Source organism: Platalea leucorodia (assembly GCF_965183815.1).
Source record: "Platalea leucorodia genome assembly, chromosome: 8".
Taxonomy (NCBI): domain Eukaryota; kingdom Metazoa; phylum Chordata; class Aves; order Pelecaniformes; family Threskiornithidae; genus Platalea; species Platalea leucorodia.
In genome coordinates this window covers 5340002-5361303 of record NC_138830.1, presented here as the reverse complement: position 1 = coordinate 5361303, position 21302 = coordinate 5340002, and the positions used below count along the sequence as shown (strand labels likewise).

At 43.6% G+C, this 21302-nt stretch overlaps 1 protein-coding gene across 1 annotated transcript in view; it reads left to right on the top strand.

Moving 5' to 3' along the window:
* The window catches only part of LOC309593852 (uncharacterized protein), a gene marked incomplete at both ends in the record, with an annotated part of 202307 nt that overhangs the window by 164586 nt on the left and 16419 nt on the right, over window positions 1-21302 (top strand). The window contains 8 exons of the mRNA XM_082318985.1: window positions 464-595; window positions 1526-1654; window positions 3246-3377; window positions 6429-6557; window positions 13324-13452; window positions 18195-18323; window positions 19975-20103; window positions 20427-20552. Of these exons, the coding sequence (XP_082175111.1) occupies window positions 464-595; window positions 1526-1654; window positions 3246-3377; window positions 6429-6557; window positions 13324-13452; window positions 18195-18323; window positions 19975-20103; window positions 20427-20552 (1035 nt within the window). The remainder of the gene's footprint in view (window positions 1-463; window positions 596-1525; window positions 1655-3245; window positions 3378-6428; window positions 6558-13323; window positions 13453-18194; window positions 18324-19974; window positions 20104-20426; window positions 20553-21302) is intronic.

Genomic DNA, 21302 nt, shown 5'->3' with positions numbered 1-21302 from the left:
CTGGGCTCCACCTCGCATCCAGTCCCTCTGGACTTTATGACCAACCTGACCCCCACTCAGCCCAGCAAAAATACAACAGCAGCCCTCCCCTCTGCTCCTGCCTCTGTCTGCAGATCACCGTCCTCTGGAGATTTCCTTTGCTGAGTGCAATAATTAACTTTTCAGATATATCCAAATACTCGTGGCATTACTGTGTCAGAAACCAAACCAAAAAACAGACGCACCCCGACGGAAGTTGGAAGAGACCCTTTGAGTCTCTTTATATGTGCTGCAGTAGAGGTGTGTTGACTCTTCCAGAAGGTTTACTCTGACAGCGCTGTAGGTCTGTAGAGACAATATAGCAATCCTTTATCCATCTTAGGTTTACTATTATTTTTAAATTCTTCAGGGTAACGGCAGAAATCTGTAACTGCCTTGAAACAGAAAATGGCCCTGGGGACATCTCATGTGCTTTGTTCCCTAGATTGCCCGGCTGGCCGGTGGGGGCCAGACTGCCAGTCCTCCTGTGAGCCCTGCGCCAACGGGGGACAGTGCAACAGAGAAACTGGAACCTGCGACTGTGCCCCTGGCTACACCGGGGCATCCTGCTCTGCATGTAAGTCCTCACATCGGCCTTTCCCGTTAAAAGAAAGTCAGTTTGAAAACTCAGGTTATGGTTTGATTTCTGCCTTCTTGCTTGTTAGGTTAGACACACTGATCCAAGATAAAATACCTTTCAGCTTCAGGAATTCCTCAGGTTGGATTTGACATTATTTACCGAAGGGAGATTACAGATAAATGCTGATGACAAGCTAAACTGCATCCCAAATCAATGTTAATATTAGACCTAATTTATGGCAATACAGTACAAGAATTACAGTATTAGAAGTACAATGTGTAATAGCCACAACACTTGCATTGTAATTCTGGTTGCTTGGCAAGAGGTGCCAACCAGTTGGCCCCTATGGCATCACTCTTGAGTTATGTTTGCAGAATACTCCATGATGTAGCTAACTCAGGATTAAATAGTAGTGAGGATGAAAGAGTAGTATCAGCGCTGTCTCTGCAGATCCACCAGAGACCATGAGAATACGCTCAAGCAACTGGTCTGTGCTACTGGGGCATGACTCCTTACCCAGCCTATGGGTAATGAAGGCTGCTTGGGTATGGCTGTTGTGCTGGCATAGACAGGCTCTCAGGGACAGCACTGCATTGTGTAAGACCTCACTGGTGGCATATTTTTTCTCCTTGTTAGTCACAAAATCGCTTTTGATGAAGGTTTACACAGCGCTTTTTTTCTCCACTGATTGATCCTGACGTGCAGGAGAAGTACCTGAAAGTCACTCAAACTGTTCCCACTTTACAGGACTCAGACCCAGACACCTAGTATACAAACTACAGATGTTTCTTTCATTTTACAGTTTTGATTTCTGGATTCAGCTAATGCATGTTTCAGGGGGCAAGTTGTTGCTGTCTTGTTTGAAAAGATCAGTCTGTACCTGAGTTATTATCTAGGTGAAATTGCAGTCTGTTCATCTGTTTTCAGCTTGCCCCAAAGGTTACTATGGACAAAATTGCCTGCTGTTATGCAGCTGTAGCAGCAGTGCCCAGTGTCACCACATCACCGGAGAGTGCACGTGTCCCCCCGGCTGGACTGGCCACGACTGCAAACACCGTAAGTCAAATGCGTATTCGCTCCACAGGGCACACCGTATCTCCCAGGGACTTAACTGCAAGTGTAAGAACCAGCTCTGTTTGTTCTTAGTCTATTACAGTTTTTTAATATACTTTTGCTAATCTTATTGCTTCTGAAATTGTGTGTTTATAGGTTTGCACAGCCTGGGTGGTTATAATCCTTAATTATCTAGGTTCAAAGTATTGAAATAGATGGCTGATGAAGTGCAAAGTATTGATATAAGCTCTTATTTCAACACTATGGATCCCTTTGCCCAATACCATCTGTCCTGTCAGCATTTTGATTGACAGACTGTTTTGTTTTTCATTTTCAGTGCAGATTAGTTTTAAGATTAATTCTCAATTTTTCATTTTGTTTAGGGGAGATTTATTCAACAAGTGAGTGGCATGTACAGTCGTGTGTCTTAAAGTCACTCCTTAACTTGTGAATATAAATGCTAGGAGAAATTCTGTTCTCTGGAAGAGCAGACCATCCTTCTGTTGACTTTAGCATCACTCTCCATATTGATGGCCATGTAAGAGTACAAATTTGCCCTTTTTGGATAGCACCATATAAATGTTAAGCCATCCTGCTTGATTTTCCTGTTTCATGTCTTTTCTGCTTGATTCGTTATGATCCCTCTTGCAAAAAGCCAACAGAATACAAACCTTTTTCTAAACTTGGTCTTAGACACGTAAAATCATATAAATTAATTGCCAGTGTTGACAGCAGCAGGCTTTGGACCTGGCTTCTCAGGCTTGGTACTGAAGAAAACTCTGGGAAAATCTGAAGTTTCCACCAATATGCATATTTTAAAAATCAAACCAGTTGGTAACATGTAGAGCCCTTTAGATAGCTTTCCGTAACTCCCTAGGCTGTCTAAAAAATTAAGAGACCATGGCAATGAAAAGCTTTTCTTTCTACTCAGGAAAAGATATGAGAAAAGTTGTTTTGCGGAGATGGCTCAGTAAGGCAGTTCTTCAACTATTGCAGACCAGGCATGAAACTCAAAAAAACAGGTTTCTGTTGCCCTAATTGGCACTTTTGTCTTTATCCTTACAAGAAGGGAAGGAGATGCTGTGGTACGTTGTTGTAATCATGCCAGCATTATGTGATTTTTAGAATGAAAGCAGTTAAGTTGCTTTAACAAAAACTGTGAGATTTGTCTGTCTTTGTCCACGTTGCATTTCCTAGTATTTTGAGGAAAATATGAAGGATGGTCACAAATCTGTCTTGTTTTACCCGTTATCTATTCTGGTTATGCAGATTTTTGCTAAGTGAGTCAATAGCTGATATTTTATTTCCATGAAATTATGCGTTTGACTGTGGATTGATTGATATGGATTGACTATGAATGATTAGTATTATGTGGATGGCATAATATCTGCCTACTTTCAGTTGAAATAAATCAGCAAAAATTGTATTAATTTCCATTGATTTGTGCCCCATGCTGTAGCTGAGAGTCTAGTCCAGAGCTCCTGTACCTTAAGGGGCCATTTTGCATCTTTTCTGTTCTCTCATTTAGATGTAAAATGATCCGTTAGGCGAGCTCGAAGTTGATTCTCAATGTACATACCATTTTGCATTGCAGCCTGCAATAGTGGCTATTGGGGACAGCGCTGTGAAAACACGTGTGTCTGCAATAACAGCGACGGTAGCTGTGATCCGGTCACCGGCTCTTGCTTCTGTGAGCCAGGATTCACTGGGAAACACTGCGAATGGAGTAAGTTGCCACTTTGTCAACACAGGGAATTTGCAAAACCAGAAATTATTTTTCCTGATAATTCCCTCCAGGAAGACCTCCAGGCTGTACCGCCTCCGGTCTGCCCAGCGCGTCGCAGGGCTCTCAGGTTTCATCAGGGTTAGATAGTTTCCCTAATTTGGATTCCAGAAAAGTTATTTTCAGATTTGTTTTGGACTCAACAGCTATTTTTAATGTTAAGGCCTCATGTGAGTGATAGGATTGATGTGTATTTGGCTTGTGGCATAGAAGTTTCCATATTGGTTTTATTTATCCAGTTTTAGGTCCGCAATTTTTCTTCATAAATCTTTTTTTAAGGCCAGGCATATAGAAATGCTTCACATGTACATAATGGAAGCAAAATCAGGAAGATTTAGGGTCCTCTTATTTATTAACAACAAAAATGCGCAATGGTCTTGCCAGAGGCCCCTGATATCCACTAACCTATTTCTAACAGGTCAATAGGAGATTCCTTAAGAGGATAAAAACAGGCATATAGATAATTCCTAATATGTTTCCCCACGTTTCATCAATTTGTCACTCAGGGGATTCTTGAGACAGAAGCAATATCTCTATATTTAATACAACTCGGGTTTTTTTCCAATTAATGTGCCTATTTCCTTTTTTGATTCCATGCAAACATTTGGTATCCGCGTCATCTGTGGCAATAAGTTGGCTTGTTAAGCTGCTATTATTATTATTATTATTATTGATTATATCGATGTTGTTAAATAAATATTTTATCTATTAGTTTAACAATCTTACAGTAGCACAGATGTAGCTACCAGAGTCTCAGTGTAGGCAGAATTAACTGCTGGTGTCACACAGAAATGTCAAAACAATTAATCTGCAGCTGTGACCTAAGGCAAAAACCCTGGAAAGTTGATCTTAGGGCTGTTGTTGCTGTTGGCACAGAGGGAAGGGAAGGACAGTTAGTGGGAAGACCGGCTCCCAGAGAAAGAGCTGCCAGCTCCACTTCTCTTTCGCTATTGACCTCTCAAAACCACATCTCTGCAGACAGAAAGTAGCCAAATAGCTGGTTGTCATCTTCTCTGGCAAGGTTATCAGTGAAGCCATTGCCACCTACAAAACATCTGGCAACCCCTAACGTTCTGTCTATGGGTTTTCTGTTTTATTCAGTCTGCTTTTTACCCCACTTTAATTGTGTGTGTGTGTGTATATAAATATATGTATAAAAAATGCACATATATATGTGTGTGTGTGCAAGATTATGAAAGCCATAATTTTTCCCTAAACATTTTATGCCGCCTTGGAGGCGAGATCTTTACCATCCCTGGAGAGCTCCTCTGCTCCTGAGGCATCTCTAGCCTCTTACTGCAGGTCCAGCTCTTTCGCTTTGCGGCTTTGCAGGCAGCTCAGGTTCTCCGGTGGGGTGGATGTATCTCGGCATGCATTGCAGCAGCCTGCGCCTGCTCGAGCAGAGGGCAGATTCTTTGTGATGTGGACTGCGAAATCGTTTGTAAAGTGTACTGACCCGTTGCTATCACCTTGAAAGTCTCAGCTCCAGGCTAAACACCGTAGGTTTGAAGAAAGCGAGAGTCCCACACCTATTACTGCACTGGAATAGTATTTTCCTTGCATAGACTCTCTGGGCTCTGACTGAAATTCCAAGAGAAAAGTAAACACTGAGCAGGATCAAGCTTTTAAGGCATAAGTACGCTTCTCTGTATTTACTCATAAAACTAGTGTAGGAAGCATGATGCACGATGATCTGCAGCTTTGGGAACAGGAGGCGATGCAAATGGGATTTTGCACTGATTAAACCCTGGGACTGAATTTTACCTGTAAGCGCAATACATCCATTTAAACAACTCCACTTTAAACAACAGCTCGTTTTCTGACTCAGATGCTTGAAAGCAAAGAAATACTTCATGTACCTTGCTATCCTTCTGTCTCCCATCCCAACCTATAGCCTCTATAAGAGACCCAGGGGTTGGCTCCAGTTAGTAGAGAGTCACTAAGCTGCAGGAACGACCGAATTCACGCCAGCTCCTCTCACCGCCCACCTACGGCACCGAATAGGCAGCACCAAACCCACCGCTTTAGTCCAGACGCGGAGTTGTCTTTGAGGATCCTTGTTGTTTTCTGCTCTTTGTGGTTCCTTCCAGATTGCCTGAAAATCACTTCATTGATGCAAATGCTAAAATCCTACCCTTTTTAAAGAGATCTGGCAATAATCTACCTCACTTATTTTAGAGGGGAGTTCACAAGACCTTCAAACATGAGTGGAGGCCCTGTAATATTCTGTTTAGCCAAGTGTATCTCTATTTCAGCCTGTCCAAAATATCTAATGTGAATTAGGCAGCTGGCCCTCTTCTTAATTGATTTTCCTATAATCCTGGAAGAAATTATTTTCATTCTCAAGCGTTGTTTTCTTTCTTCTGATAGTGAGTACCATGCAAATCTTTTAAAACTCCTTACATTAACTGCTGTGGAAATGTAATTGTTATTCTGTCCCCCAGCTGTAATGTTTTTACTTGAATTTTTCAAAGCAGAGCCTGAAAGTTTAGTATGCAGCGTTCAGTTTGGAGCTTTCTGAAGGAAGCCACTACATTTCATATTTTCTCCAGCTTTCTGGGGAAGGAGGATTTGCAGGAAAACAGAGGACTGGGCCTCAAAAGGAGGCGCAGAAGCCGGGAGCTTTCCCCCTCCCGGCTGATGAAGTCCCAGAGGAGATGTGCATGTCCGCAATTCCAGACCAGTGTGCAAAGTGTCATCAAGCAGAACCTGTGAAGTCACGGGCTTTGCAGCTATCAGATGATACTAGTTTTCTGTGCAGAAATTAGTCTTTCAACACCCTGGCGTTTTTCTAAAATAGACCTCAATAAAAACAGCCCAACTTACCTGGACCCCAAGGAGAATGCTTAATCACATCAGTTTTAGGGCATTACTGTTACACCTTGATTCTTCTTCTGCAAATAGTAAGAATTCCCATGTATCTAAAAATTCCCTGTTGGTCCCGGATCTGCTCCAGAATTAACCCGTCATCTGTCTTTGATTCCTCCACTGCAGGGTGCCCCGAGGGAAGCTTTGGCCCGAGCTGCGAGTCCAGCTGTCAGTGCCAGAACGGAGCTGCCTGCGACCACGTGAGCGGAGCCTGTACTTGCACAGCAGGCTGGACAGGAACATTTTGTGGAAAAGGTACTGCTGCTCCCTCTGGTCCCTTTTGGGTTTATGCAGATAGGGCTTTTTTTTTTCCTTCTAGATCACCAGGGAGCTGGTTTTACAATTTATAGCACCTGATCTAAATAAGCCATTGAACTTAATTGGAAGACGATACTGAAATGTGCATTTCCATCCTAACTCAGCAAAGCATTTTGCCGTGCGCCTGGCATTGGGCACGTGTTTTAATGTGGTTAAAATAAGATGCGTGCTGAAGACCCCTGCTATATCACATCTTTATGAACACTCTTTGTAAGCAGAGTCTTACTATTGTAACACTGAGCAGAAGGATGTTTGTCATGCCTTATGCTTGCTCATTCCTAGTGCATCTCTGAAATGTTTTAGAGGAGAAACATAGATCTGTGCATCTTCCCAAAGGAACTCTTTAGGAGCAGATATACTTTTAACTTTTAATAAATCCAACAGATCATTTTCTATTACGTGATCTATTACTTGGTAAAGTGTTGGAAAGATTGGACCGGATTCCTTAGATAGATCATTGTGAGTCAGTCTGGGGATCGTTTAAGGAGGGTTGCTGTCATGCTGTATCATTGTGCAGATCGTAAAAAATACAGTCTTGAATACAACAGAAACAGCACATAGTCAGTATGACATTATGGAAGTTATTTAAGTGTAAATGATTGAAGATTCTACGAATGATGATCATTAAACCAAAGTAACAATTATTTTGCTTAGAAAGCAGCTTTATCAGCACGTTTCTGCAGGTAGCGTTACAGCTACGATAGAGGGGAGCAGCAGCACTCGCAGGCAGCTGCTGCCCTCTGATGGGAAGGGAGGTGCTCCACAGCCTTACCAGTAATGGAGCAAAGCACCCCGCTGACCGGAGTTCAGACGTTGCTTGTTGTTCCCCTCTCATTCTTACCAGGAATTATTATACAAAATAAATACTCTTTTCAAGGTTCTGCTGCAAAGCGTGCCTCGTAATTTATGGCATCTCCACTGTGTCCCTTTTTAACATGATTTAGTTGAACTCTGGTTTTGTAAGTCTTTCTTTTTATATTATTATTATTATTATTGGAAAGGCAATACAGTTATCTGTGTTGTGGTGTAAATCTGTTCATTCCAGCAGGAATCAAAATGGGGACAGAGAGGCTAAACACCCTTTGCCAAAGTAGGTGTGAGGAATATGGAGAAGCCTGGGTGACGTCTATTGGGGAAAAAAAAAAAAAAAAAAAGTCTCAGCTTTCAAATGAGTCATGTTGGACATTTTTATCTTTTTAGATTCCTGAAAGAAGGCTGTGGAGGGGAGAGTAGAATTTAGCACTTACCATTCTTAAGACCTTGTTTTCTACATGTTTTCTCTCAAGCAGGCAGGGCGTTTGCTCTGAGCTGGCCTGTGTTACATTTTCCCATAGAAAGTTTCAACCAGAACAGTTTGGCAGGTTCCAAAAGATGAAGACGAAGGAAAACGTGTGGGTGGTTTACCCTTGGTAGAACCTTCTTGGCACCTTTTCTCTGAGGAGCTGTAGCACTTCTGTTTTTAGTGACTCGGAGACTGGCAGGGTTTCCTTCTGGCGAGGATGTGCTTTTTGCCGTCCTCTTGGCAATCCACCCACGTCAGCCAAGCTCTGCGCCTTGCAGGCAAGAACGTAGAGATTGAGACCCAGCGCAGCTGAGTTGCCTTGGACTTCTCACATACTGCTGATGCTTCATCCCAGGGCCGGGAAGGACTTTTCCATCATCACAGAAACGTTGAGACTGAAACTTTTGAAGCCTTCTAAGTTCAGAGTCCTAGGAGAAGACAGTACCTTACAAAATCTAATATTGATTAATATTAATATAACTCCTGCACAATGAGCGCATTTGAGCGTGCAGTCGCTGCTTCTGGTATTTTCCATTGTGGCAGCATGGGATCCAAATTCAAGCTGAAATTGCAGAAGTCCCAAAATTTGCCTTTGGGCTTTTTTGGGATTGGTTTTCTTTTTTCAAGTGGGAAGAAAGTACTGCTGTTCCTTTTCATTAATTTGCTGCCTTCAGCGTGAAGTCAGGCTTCAAAGGTTTACATGCCAGTCCCTGTTGCAGAATGTCACTTCAGTGGCCATTTCCAAGTTCTTTTATTGGCCACAAATTTCCATAATCTCTTCTTATTATTTATTAGCGTTGTTAATGTAATTGTAGCCCTGGCTAATTCTCAGCATTGGACTTTTATAGTATATCTTGAGGTGCCGGAGCATGTCCAAAGAAGGGCAATGAAGCTGGTGAAGGGTGTAGAGCACAAGTCTTATGAGGAGCGGCTGAGGGAGCTGGGGTTGTTTAGCCTGGAGAAGAGGAGGCTGAGGGGAGACCTTATCGCTCTCTACAGCTACCTGAAAGGAGGTTGTAGCAAGGTGGGGGTCGGTCTCTTCTCCCCAGTAACAAGCGATAGGACGAGAGGAAACGGCCTCAAGTTGCTCCAGTAGAGGTTTAGGTTGGATATTAGGAAAAATTTTTTCACAGAAAGGGTGGTCAAGCATTGCAACAGGCTGCCCAGGGAAGTGGTGGAGTCCCCATCACTGGAGGTGTTCAGAAGACGTGTGGATGTGGTGCTTAGGGACATGGTTTAGTGGTGGACTTGGCAGTGCTGGGTTAACAATTGGACTCGATGATCTTAAAGGTCTTTTCCAACCTAAATGATTCTGTGATTCTGTCTCTTTACAGTGAAGTTAACCAGGCTTATCCAGCTTACTCTGCCTTTGTGGATGCACACTAGCAACTGTAGAAAGCTCTTGGAGGATTTATGGCACTATGGTCAAGCGACCTTGTATTTGTCATTTCGGGCATTAGTGTTACCAGCTAACATGCTGCAGTGTCTTGACCAGTAACCAGTGTTCATCCCTTGGCAAGGCAGCCAACCTAAGAGAAAAGCACCATCGCATCGTGCTTGAGTGTGCCGTGGTGTTTGAGGCAGGGGCAATGTTTCAGTCATGTTTCAGTGTTAACTGAATCAAGGCAAACCTTTCAATTTGCTGGAATCGAGTGTGTTGGAGGTATGACCCAAGACCTTGTATGTGATCCAGTATTCTCTGAAAAGAGTATAAAGAGTGAGGGCAGCATGTTGGCTCAGAAGATATTTGCAATATTCAGCGCAAATTGGTATGTACCTACTTATATCGCCTGTCAGTAATACAGATAACCGAAGCCACATCATCAGCCACCAGCACAGGACAGTTTCCAGGCTAACCAGTAGCAGGAGATACTGTTGCTCCAGGTTGCCATTTTGTGAGACCTTGCTGTGAATTAGTCAGGAGTTGATTGAACTTCTGTGCTGTCAGCCACAGGATGCTGCCAAGAGACCTCACGCTCGTCAAAGTACTTTTGTCTGTCCATCAGCATCTCAGTTCTGCTCTGCTCTGAGTCAGCTTCAGTTGCTGTTCTTCATCTCTGCCTGGTACCATTCAGTCATCCTGCTGCCTCTCTTGTAGTGGTATGATCATGTGTAATAATAATGGGTAAGAATAAAGCTATCAAACCACTTTCTGAAAGAAAATTAGACATTTCTGAAAGTGGTGCATGCCCGCTCCATCTTTCAGCTCTGCTCAGTCCATTGGAAAAATGAACCTTGTGAATCTTGTAACTCTTCTAAAAGAGCTGCAAAAGGAGCAGAACTGTTTCAGTTGCAAAGTAGCTAACATTTGCAAATAAGCCTGAAAACAAAATAATCTACTAATAAATGTTTGCAGGCCAGCTGAGCAACCTAGGAAAGGCTCCCTTTGCATTTTCTTGAAAGCAGCAGGTGATATAACTAGAACACTTGAAGAAACACTGTACGGTTCTTCACAAGGTCTAGGATTACCAAAGGAAAATGAATCATTTTCGGTGGTTCCTTGAGAGATGCGACTAGCAATGCCTCTAGATAGCTTTCCTATCTGAGAGGAGAATGTTGCATGTCTGGGGAGAAAGTACGTGAGGCACAGGTGAGGTTCTGGCTGTTCCTGAACTGAAGCAGCAATTAATGCCTCTGCATTCCTGGACTGTGCAAAGGCAGTAATCATAGCAAAAGGTGGCTTTGTAAGTCCTTTCTCTATCCTGTTAAAGCACTGATAATATAAGTAGTATTTTCGCCAGAAAAGATGCCTACTGTGATCACCCACTGCTGCAGGGCTTTGGTTTTAATGCACTTACAGCTAAACAGGCAAGTAAAGAAAACCAAAAAACCACCCCGACCCCAAAACCCAAAACCCAAAACCAATCTTTATTGTAATAAATAGCTAAATAGATCAATGCTTTCTTCAAATAAATGTTAACATCTGACATGCAGGAAGCATGTCAGCTGCCCAGCCAGCAAACCCAAAAGGCATCAAGGTGTGCTTGCGTTCGCCATCCGTGCTCACAGCTCTGTTACAAGCGCGACGTGCCAAGCGAGCCGGGTCACCCTGGCCTGCGCTGGGCTTGCTCTGCTCCCGTTTGGGAAGGCAATTGTTAGAATTGATTTAATGCTGTGAAGTGCTGAGCATCTGCTGCTCCTGCTTTGAAGGTTTTGATTGTCTTCACTGCAACATAATTTTGTTTCATTTCATTCACTGCTCTGGTATGTGTTGTATGACCCAAGGCATGTGTCAAGTTACGGGATAGGCCAACAGAAGAATTATCCAGTTCGCTGCTTAATCTGACCAAATATCCCAAAATGCCCCACAATTAGCCCACAAATTGGAGGCAGCAGGAGTCTCGGACAACTACAGTGTGTTTATTAGTGGATGCGTTAATAACAGCAATGTATAGCCCTTGTGAAGTGCAGCATTCAAAGTTTACATTTGAACTGCTGGCTAAATCAGCACTACCACAGGACAGACTGAATGGGCTTCTATCTTGGGATTTTGGCAGTTAATCATTATCATAAGATAGCCCAGCAAGAGTTCTGTTTTAATAGGATAAAAGGGAAAAATAAATATTGTGCATGTCTAGGAAGGACTGACAACGCTGTGTAGTCCTTGCATTAAGCAAAGAAAAACTTTGTCAGCCTTTGAAGTCACCTAGGGTTAAGGAGGAGAAGTCCTTTCTTGTGTGCTGTGCCATACACGCTACTGAAGCATAATAAATAAGGACATAAAGATTGAAACCACATGCTGATGTCTCTTCCTTACAACTTGATAACAGCTCTCTCCCCCGTACGAACTGAACAGAGGCTGACGGATGCGTTGCCGTTTTATATCGGTACGAGGCACTTTTCTGGTTTTCTGAGACAGCACATACTTGGAAAGTGGTGTAAGCCTGAAATCTTTCATATGCCAAAGAAGAAGCTGCAGTCTGGATAGGATGAAGGGAAGAGCAGCCTTTTGATTTTGAGCAGATGAAACAATCATAGGTAGTCACAAGCTGAGCAGGAGCTCTGAGAGTAGAGAAGGCAAAGCAGATGTGGCAGTGTGTTGCACTACCGCTGTCACGGTCTGAAGGTGCAGGTTTGCCTGTATCTACAGATACTGTATTTCCCCCTCCTTGTAGCCAAAACAGACAGCCGTTCTTTCTGTTGGAGGACTGAATTTACATTTGTGGAAGAGGTGGTATGAGTAGACTGGAACAAAGAGCCTGGGCGTAAGGAAGAGCCAGGGCAAGAAAAGGGACAGAAGGGTCCAGTAGTGGAAGATGCGTATGGATAACGGTGTTATTCTGACCTGGTAGAGAGCTGTGAAGGGTCGTTGGGTAGTGTGTATGATGATAATCGTCATAAGACTCTGTTGGGAAGCCAGTCATTCTGATTTCATGGTAGAAGCATGAGGATAGGGTTTTAAATATAAGTTTATATTGAACAAGGAGGACAAAAAGCTAAGTTTTATTGAATAACTGCTCATTTAATGAGCACCATTGCTCCTGGGACTGACCGATTCTGGGGTTCTGTGGAAAGAATGCCATGCAATTGTGTAACTACAGATTTATTATCATTTAGTATAACATAATTATACAGGTACTTGTATAATCTAAACACGCACACGTATATATGCAGACAGAGAGGTTAAATTAAGGCTACATAGACAACATAATTCCTAATTTTTTTGGTTTTAACTCTGCATAGCAGCCTTGACGCTCTCATAATGCAGTATTTTGGGTATGATGTGGCCCACTGACAGGCACCGATGGCTTATTTTCACTGCTGTCAGCACTGATACAGATGTAAATTGAATCCATGGGCCTGCTTTTCCTTACAGGTCCTAGATGTAGGTGCTGAGCACCTTAAGCTCCCTGGAGTTGTCTTGCTACATTTAATTTGTCTTGGTTTTCTATACTCATTCTCTTTGCCGGGTTTTCATTTCAGCACTGAACTACACTACTATGGCTTACGTTCACTGTTAAAAAAATCTTTAGAGAGGTGTCAGGAAAGTAAATGGGAGCATAAGTTTTGCATTTCAAAAGACAGGGAGATAATCTGGGATGGCCCCATAGTCTTGCATCATGTTGAAATATTTCCTTTTTTTCCTCTGGCCATTACAGGAGCACAAGTACTGGCTTGTGTGAATCCAGATCCATTCTCTCGCCTGTTGTACGGCTTTTCAGTATATTCTCAGCTGTGGTTTTCTATGCAGAAATCTGTTGCTTGTGTAAAATGGGTCATGTTTGTCTGAGATGGGCGTAGCAGAATTGTGCAGGCTTAACCCTTGAAGCAACTTTAGCTCTTAAGCGTAGCCACAGAGTGACGTGTGACAAAGCACCCGTGAAAAGATGAGCAGCGCCCCATGTTTTCAGATCTCTGAGCTAGACTTTATACAAAAAAGAAACGAGAGCTTGGCTAAAAAAGGATGTTTTGCATTTTCAGCTTGTCCGGATGGATTCTTTGGGCTTGACTGCCACCAGGTGTGCAAGTGCAAGAATGCTGACGGCTGCGACCACGTCCTGGGAACGTGCCGCTGCCTCCCCGGCTGGCTGGGAGAGACCTGCGAGCAGCGTACGTACAGGCTACGCTCCCCATCCCTCTTCACAGACTCTTTCAGCGTTAACATGGGTTTCTTCTGGGAATGTAGGATGACCTACCAGGGTACAATCTTAGATAGGTCACATTCCTTTCCAAAGATGCCAAAAAAGGGAGCAATTTTTGGTAGGTCTGTAAATAATCAACTTCTTTTTTTTTTAACTGCTGTTGGCACTTGTCAAACATTATAAGCATCAGTTTTTAAATAGCAGAGCTGTCTCCTACCATATGACGAATCTCTGCTTTTTTGTTTTTGTGCAACATTAAGAGATGAAGTGTATCTCTGTTTCTGGTGTATCTCATCTAATTATCAATTATAAAGTGACAGGTTACAAATGCACAAAGTGGAAAAATCAGAGCTGGGACTATTTTGTTATTTGAGCATGACAAAATTTTTTTTAACTAATTCTTAGAAAAGTTATTTGTTTTTTTTTGTTTTGTTTGTTTGTTTTAAAAAATTCAACTTCCTAGATTTTCACAAGTATGGATTATCCCACAATCTTTAAGCTAATAAGGTTTTTCTGTATGTTTATGTGTATGCATATATAAAATCTGCTCTTCTGAGAAATTGTTCACTAAATTTCATGGGAAATTAAATTATTGTCTTTAGCTACATGGCATTACAGATGGAGATAACTGAGCCCATTTGCAAACTTTAGCAAAGGGGGGGGCGAGGAGTGTTAAGATTTTCAGGTTTTAGCCTCTCAGCTTCCTAGGTTCACTTTAGGATGATGTCATGGTCTATACTTCCTTTTGAAAATATGACTGCTGTCTGCAGGACTGTGTTGTAGAGCTGGAGCCCAAAGCAGCTCCACAAGGAGCCAACTTTCATTGTTAGTGAACACTTTCGTAAGATTTCTTTAATCCATAGGTTGCAGATTTCTGCAATAGAAAATTGGTTTCGTTTAGAAAACAGAGAGAAATGATACTTGTATTGAAACAATTCTGTTCTCCAGCCATACACCATGATATAATCAGCCCTGTTTGAGGGCTGCACTTGCTCTTCATAATATTTTGCCCTCATTTTCCCCCCACCATGCAGCACAGCCTGTCTTCTGAAAGGGCTTCTCCTGCAAAATCCTCTGCTCTTTTGATTTACAGGAGAATCTTTCCACTTTTTAGATATTTCTGCAAACATCCCACCATTGCAGTCCTTTTTGCCTCCTCGTGGGTCCCTATAGGAACGCTTGGCTTTCTGTCTCCCACTGCTTGAAGATGGTGGTGGTGGTAATGCTCCCCTGTGGGTGTAGGTTAATGAGCTGACCATGAAATAAATGCAGAGCCAGAGCCATATAGCCATACCGCAGAGCAGAAAAGGTCTTGTTGAACAGGTACAATGTTTGCTTCTTGGTCACAGCTCACTTTAACTGCCCTTCAGCCAAGCCATGGTGTTAGCAATGTGTCACCTTGGCCCTTCCCTACTCCTTAGACTGCATTAGGGATGGGAAGCTTTGTTCCTACATATTTCATTAAATTCAATTAAGAAATGCAGCTCTTTGTCAATGGCCTTCTGTGCCCCCCTCTACTCGCATGAGAAAAAAACCTATTTATTCTCTTGAGCCGCAGCCATTAGAGTTTTATGCCGAGTTGATTTATTCCTCATGCTGGTGAAGATGCCAAAGCCTGCGAGGTCTCCTTTGCCTGTAAGTAAAAGAGCAAGGTCAGTTAACAGTGCAAAGGGTAACCTCCTTTTTTCCTGGCTAAACGATGAATCTTCGTTTTGATTTTAAGACTGAACCTCAGCCACACCGCTCCAAAGATGCTCGGAATAAGGCAACCATGGGTTGGAGACACCGGCTCACGACTCCCCATCCTTGTTGGGCGTTTAATATTCCCCTTGCTGGTTCCTGGGACTCGCCAGCTCTAGCAGCTGGAAGGACAGCACTCGTGTTCAAGTAATCAGATTGCAGGCAATGTGCTGGAGGATATTGAGGAATAATTTCGACATCATGGGATTTGAATTGATCTTAAGCTGGCCATGCAGTGCATTTTATACAGTGCTATCTAATTATGGGCAATACGGGCAGTAATACCTTTTGTTGAAGCTGCCTAACGCTTTCCATTACAAGACTCTGTTTTTCAATTGCTTGTAAATGAATTACATTAATCTGGGATGAAATCTGCCAAGCAAGCTCTGCCTCAGCTTAAGGTTGTGTTTGGTGACTTTTTTTTTTTTTTTTTATTTTGGGATGGTTTTTTTGAGTGTCTGCCTAAGATATTTTAGGTTTCCAAGAAAGAGGCTTAGGAAAGGTGTATTGCCTATGTTTAAAATAAATCAAACTGTTTTGTTGAGTGTCATGATGCCTTGGCAATATAGAAGTGAGGACTTGACATTTGACATCTCTTTGTGCCAGAAATGTAACCTTCCTTTCTCAAGAGGAGATACAAACTCATCCAAATTTTGTAGTTTCCAAAAACAAACAAACAAACAAACAAGACCAAAAAAATGTCATTTTGTGTTATGGACTGTAGAAGCTGAACACGATTCAGTATTTGCATTTTGCCCTGATTCTATTAGTACTAAAAACGCCTCTTTCTGGAGCTGTCGGGGCTCAGCAGGATCTCCACAGAAGCAGTTCCTTGTGGTAAAAAGAGACCGCACTGCTTTGCAAAATAAATAAGTTCGGAATGATCAGCTGTGCCAGAGTCTCTGCTCAGGGGTGCTGATAACCAGGGGTTTGACGTTTCGTAGTGTGTGAGCACTTGACTTTGCAAATTCCCTGTTCTTTTAAAGCTGAAACTTCATTTTGGGGAGAACAGTCCGCAGGAACTGCATGAAATCAAAGCTTCTGGGCACCCTATGGAGTCTTAGTGTCCATCGTTTCCCTGTGCTCCCCGACACTTTTGATGGCTGTTGACTTCCAGTCTGAATGTTTTGCTGTCCAGTTTCATGTGTTCCTTACTCTGCATGCAAAAAGGTATTTTTAAAGACTGCAAATGAATAATCCCTCCTCTTACAGAGGAAAGGCACCGAGAGGAAAATTTTGAAGCAGGAAGAAGTCTAATAATTTAAACGTTTCTATTGCTTCTTTCCTTTGCATTTATCATGAAGAAAGGAAAAAGTCCCACAGCTGTTTGTACATTCAGTTGTGGAGCTTCATAAACTAGCTTCAATATATCACTTGTTATCTTATTCTTCAGAAAAGTACTTTGATAATCAGGATTGTCCTACAGAGAAGCTAAAAAAAGGTTGTATCCACCTAATAGAATAATAAAAATTTTCTTCTCCAGAAATTTCTGCTTTCTTACCAGAATTTTCACTGGAAAACTCTTTTGTCTTCTCAGTAAGCATAGCAAGAGCTTTGCACACATACTCCGAAAACCTCATACAAACCACTAGTAACCAGTCAGGGGACCTGGTTATGAGCTGGTTTTTCCTTTGGCTTGGTTATGATATAGTTCTGGTCTGTATTGTGGAAATATTTAGTTCTGCTCCCAAAACTGAGCCAGAACTCTGTAGGACGGACTGAACCTTTAACTTGGCAACCAAGCCTCATTTGCAGAACAAACTTTTAACTGTGATGGGACTGAGCTCCTGCACTTTCTTGTGTTTTCAATGTGGATGAGGTCCAAGCGATGACAAAAATGAACACTGTTGAAAAGTCCTGGGAGAAATGGTGTCTGTGAGAACCATATCGGGAAGCTGGAAGTCCTCAGTTGGAAGAAAAGGGCTGGGAATGGGTCAGATACTGTCAACCAAGTTCACCCCTGCGGTTGAGACTGTTTCGCTTCTCCCTCCGGTCCCCAGGGTCATGTCCTCCCGCAACACTGCTTCTTGTTCTGCACATTGGCACCCTCAAAGCCATAGAGGTTTTGGTGAAAAGTAATTTTTTGGGTCTGATCCTGGGAGATGTCACATTCGGTGAGTGCAGGACACTCTTCTGGATCAGGGATCAGAGCCTTTTTTGCCTCTCCGATTCGTGCCAGCAGCGCTGCAGGGGTGAGAGGCTCTGGCAGCTTTGTACAAGTGATGGAGAGCCTCTGCAAGACAGGCACAGAAACCGTGCAAGGAGGCTATCCAACTTCATCAGCTCATTTGGTATTTTTTGGGTGATATCTGAAGAAAACAGGGTAGCAGTACTGTCTGTTTTCCACCATTTAAAGCTATCCAAATCTCCAGTGCAATGGAGACTACAGGAATTTTATCACTGCCATTTCTCGCAGGCAGCAGCACTGAAAACAGAGCTGCAGCAAGTGTACGTTTGTGAGATGGCTGCGCTAAGTTTTCACCTGGGAGCCAGCTGCTTAACCGAATGCGTTGAAAATATCACCCCTCTCTGACCAAAGACTGAGACTCTGGGTGAGCAAAGGCATACAGCTGTGAAAAATGAACACTGAAAACAATGAAGTTGTCAGTTCTCTTACCAGGATGCAAATAAATACCCGGGCTGTCAAGCTGGCGGTTCTGCTGGACCATTAGTTTAGCACAAAGACGTTCTGCAGGGCAGGGGATGACAGCTGATCCATCACCCGAGCGATCCTGCCCTTCGATAACAAACCTTTTCAGATCGTGCTATGATACATATTTTTAAGCCACATTATTTAGTGTCAGGCATGGCTAATATATGGACTCAGGCACCCTTATGATGTGAAAAGTGTGTCAGTGGAAGCCACTTTCAAACCGATCTCTTCAGCATTGGGTTGTGTCTCAGGTTTGCTCTGTGCAGTCCCTCCTTTGATGCTTCCTGATGGGGTTTTGTGGACTTTTCTCGTTGCAGCCTGCCAGGGGGACAGCTACGGGCCAGGCTGCAGCCACGCTTGTCACTGTCACAACGGAGCGCTCTGTCACCACGTAACCGGGAGGTGCCTTTGTAGCCCGGGGTGGAAAGGAGCCACCTGCCAAGAAGGTACAGTTGGAAATTCAAACCCCTACCGGAGGATTATAGGAGGGAAAAGTAAAACTTCTGCTCAGGAGGCTTCGTTGGTATTTTAATTATCAGCTCATTGCCTTGTGTTGTCATTGGGTTTGTATCGGCACAATAATGTGGCTCAGTCCATTAAATAAATCTGTGATGCCATGTAGAGGGGCTGGGTGTAAGAGCTCGGTGCAGATGGGGCTGAAACAGAGTCATAAACTGGAAAGAGAGCTGTTTTTGAAGGCTGGCTGATTAAGGGAGAAAAGGTCCATAAAACTCCCATTTATGACACTGAAACAAAGCTGTTTCTTTTCTATGGCCTGCTTTACTGTCCCATGTGCCCAGCTGATCCTCGTCATTACTGTACGCTGTTCCAGACATAGGCTAAATCCAGAACATGTGAAAGGCATTGGGACTTCCAGCCTTGGCAATTAGACCAATACATGTGACTCAAACACAAACCCAACTCCAAGGAGCCTTAAGAAAAGAGGCTGGCAAAGAAAGGCTGCGCTGAGGCTTATGTTTCACCTCCTAATCCCCTGCACCCAAGCAGCTAGAAGAAGTCTGTCCATCCCTGTTGCAGAAGGCTGCTTTTTCTGACCTGTAAGCAGTGCCACGGAGCTGGGGATGCTGCTGCGGATGCTCCTGGCTGAGCTGGGGTTTGGAGTGAGCGCCTCCACGCAAGCAGCGGCTGCCCTTCAGCATACTGAGAGGACGGGTAGGGAAAGGGGATGAAAGCTGGCAGGAGTAGAGGAATATGTAAATTAAATGGATCCCCCTTTAAAACCCGATTTGAAGAGCTCTCTCCATGAAGGAATAAAAAGTTGGGAAGGCACAAAACCATTCTTGATGACATGTACAACACAACCTAAAATTTTCTGTTTTGCCTGAAGGCCTCAAATACAAAACCAAAGTAAAAGTTAAAAAAGCAATTGTCAAATATGAAGACATTGTCAAACGTACCCTTTTTCTTTAATGGTACGTTTGGGGGTTTCGTTTGTCTTTGGAGGTAAGGAGGTAGAATAAGTGTGTGAGGATGGGTGAGCCATCCTCTGGTGACTGTGCTTTTGCAGAGAGAGAACTTGCTCCTGTTAGCATCTTAAAAAGGTGCCGCTCTGACACGAGAGGTGTGTATTTTTTGTGCCAAAAAACCTCGGTTCTATCCATAGGATCTGGTTGTGATGGGAATTAATAAACTTGCTTAATTAAAATAAGGTAAGCTGTGAAATGTCATCAGCCAGCTGTGGGTAGCAAGATCAATTAGAAAAGGAGTTGGGATTTTAAGAGGACTGTACAAAGAAATTCTGAAAACAGGGAAATCAATAACTCCGCTCCTTGGCACTGAGAAAGCTGGTAGGAACCAAGAGATATTTTTGTAGGTGCAAACAGAAAATCACAAGGTCATTTGGTGGGTCGTAGCTAATTCACTTCATCACCTGTTTTGTTCCCAGATGAGTTTTACACTGGGCTGTGCAATTCCCTATCAGTCATGGCCCCGATTTTACTCAGTTATACCTCCCACAGCATCTCCACGATCACCAGGGTGAGAAGAGGCGGTATAAGCTGGGAAAGGTTGTATTTAACCTGTGTCCTCCTCCTGCTCTTCTTAATGGAAGGCTTTTGTCCTACCTTCTCTTTGCAGCCTGTCCTCCTGGATGGTATGGTGCAAACTGTCTACAGCACTGTGTCTGCCGCGGCCAGGCGATGTGTGACCGTGTGACGGGAGAGTGCCGGTGTCCTGAGGGTTGGACGGGGATAGCGTGTGAGCTGGGTGAGTCTCATCATGTCCTCCATCATGCCAGCACCTCGTTTCAGTCACTACGTGAGGAAATTCAGTTCTGGTGAAGTCTGGTTTGGGACAGCCCAGAAAAAAGAGAGAGGAGGAGCAGAGGGCTGGAGAGCACCGTGTGTGGAGAGGCTGAAAAAGTTGGGGTTGTTTAGTCAGAGGTGGGAAGACTGAGGAGAGGTATGGTATTGGCACTTGAACGTACAATGGTGCTAGAACTCGCTGGACAAAGGAGAGGCATAAGCTATTCGTTCTCCCTGGAGCCCATCCAGACTGGCCCCCCCTCAGTCTCCCCCATCTCGTTGCAGAGTGTGGGGACGGGAGGTACGGAGAGGGCTGTGAGCAGAACTGTAGCTGCCACCATGGGGTTTGTGACCAGCACTCGGGGAAATGCGTCTGCCACGCCGGCTGGACTGGGGACCGCTGTGATGTTGGTAAGGGCAGTTCCTTCTGTGGATGCTTTATTTTAACACGCTCTTCTGCAATCAGCCATTTCTTCCTCCACAATACGAAGTCTGTCTCTATTTTGTGTCCTAATTTTCTAGTATTCCGTAGGCCGATAAGAAGTAACGTTAGTGTGAGCACTCACCGTGTGTCTTGGGAGCCCTGTGGGCAGGTCTCTGTGCAACAGCAAATACATGCCCTTGTCCAAATCATGTTATCTCCCCCTACTTTTGTTCCCTGCCTGCTAAGAAAATGAAGGTATTTCTCTACCTTACGGGTACAAGGAAGAACATATGAAAGGGAGTGAGTTGTAAGGAGAGTTTGCCAGATCAGCCATATGCTGCTGCATCTCTGTAGGGCATTGAGGGGGGCTCAGCAAATTGGACTGTAATGGTTCAGATTGTACCTACCTTGCATGCAGTCCAGATTGCCCAGATTTGACATAGTTGTCAAAAACATGTCTGGCATGTTTAGATCCATGTAAATCCCTGAAATAGAAATCTCATAAGCAGTAGGTATCAGATGACTTGAAATGTGCCTTCATCTCAGCCACTGACATGCCGTGACTTTTGCACGCCGCAAGTAACTTTCTGATGTCTCCTGAGGTGCTGAGGACTCTCAAAGCCTCAGCCGCCAGTGTGATCTGTAAAGCCTTCACAGTGCCCATCATCCTTTTCTTCAGGCCTGGCTTTCTCTTTGATTACTTTGCAGAGACCTGTGAGGTGGAAAGCAGTACATGG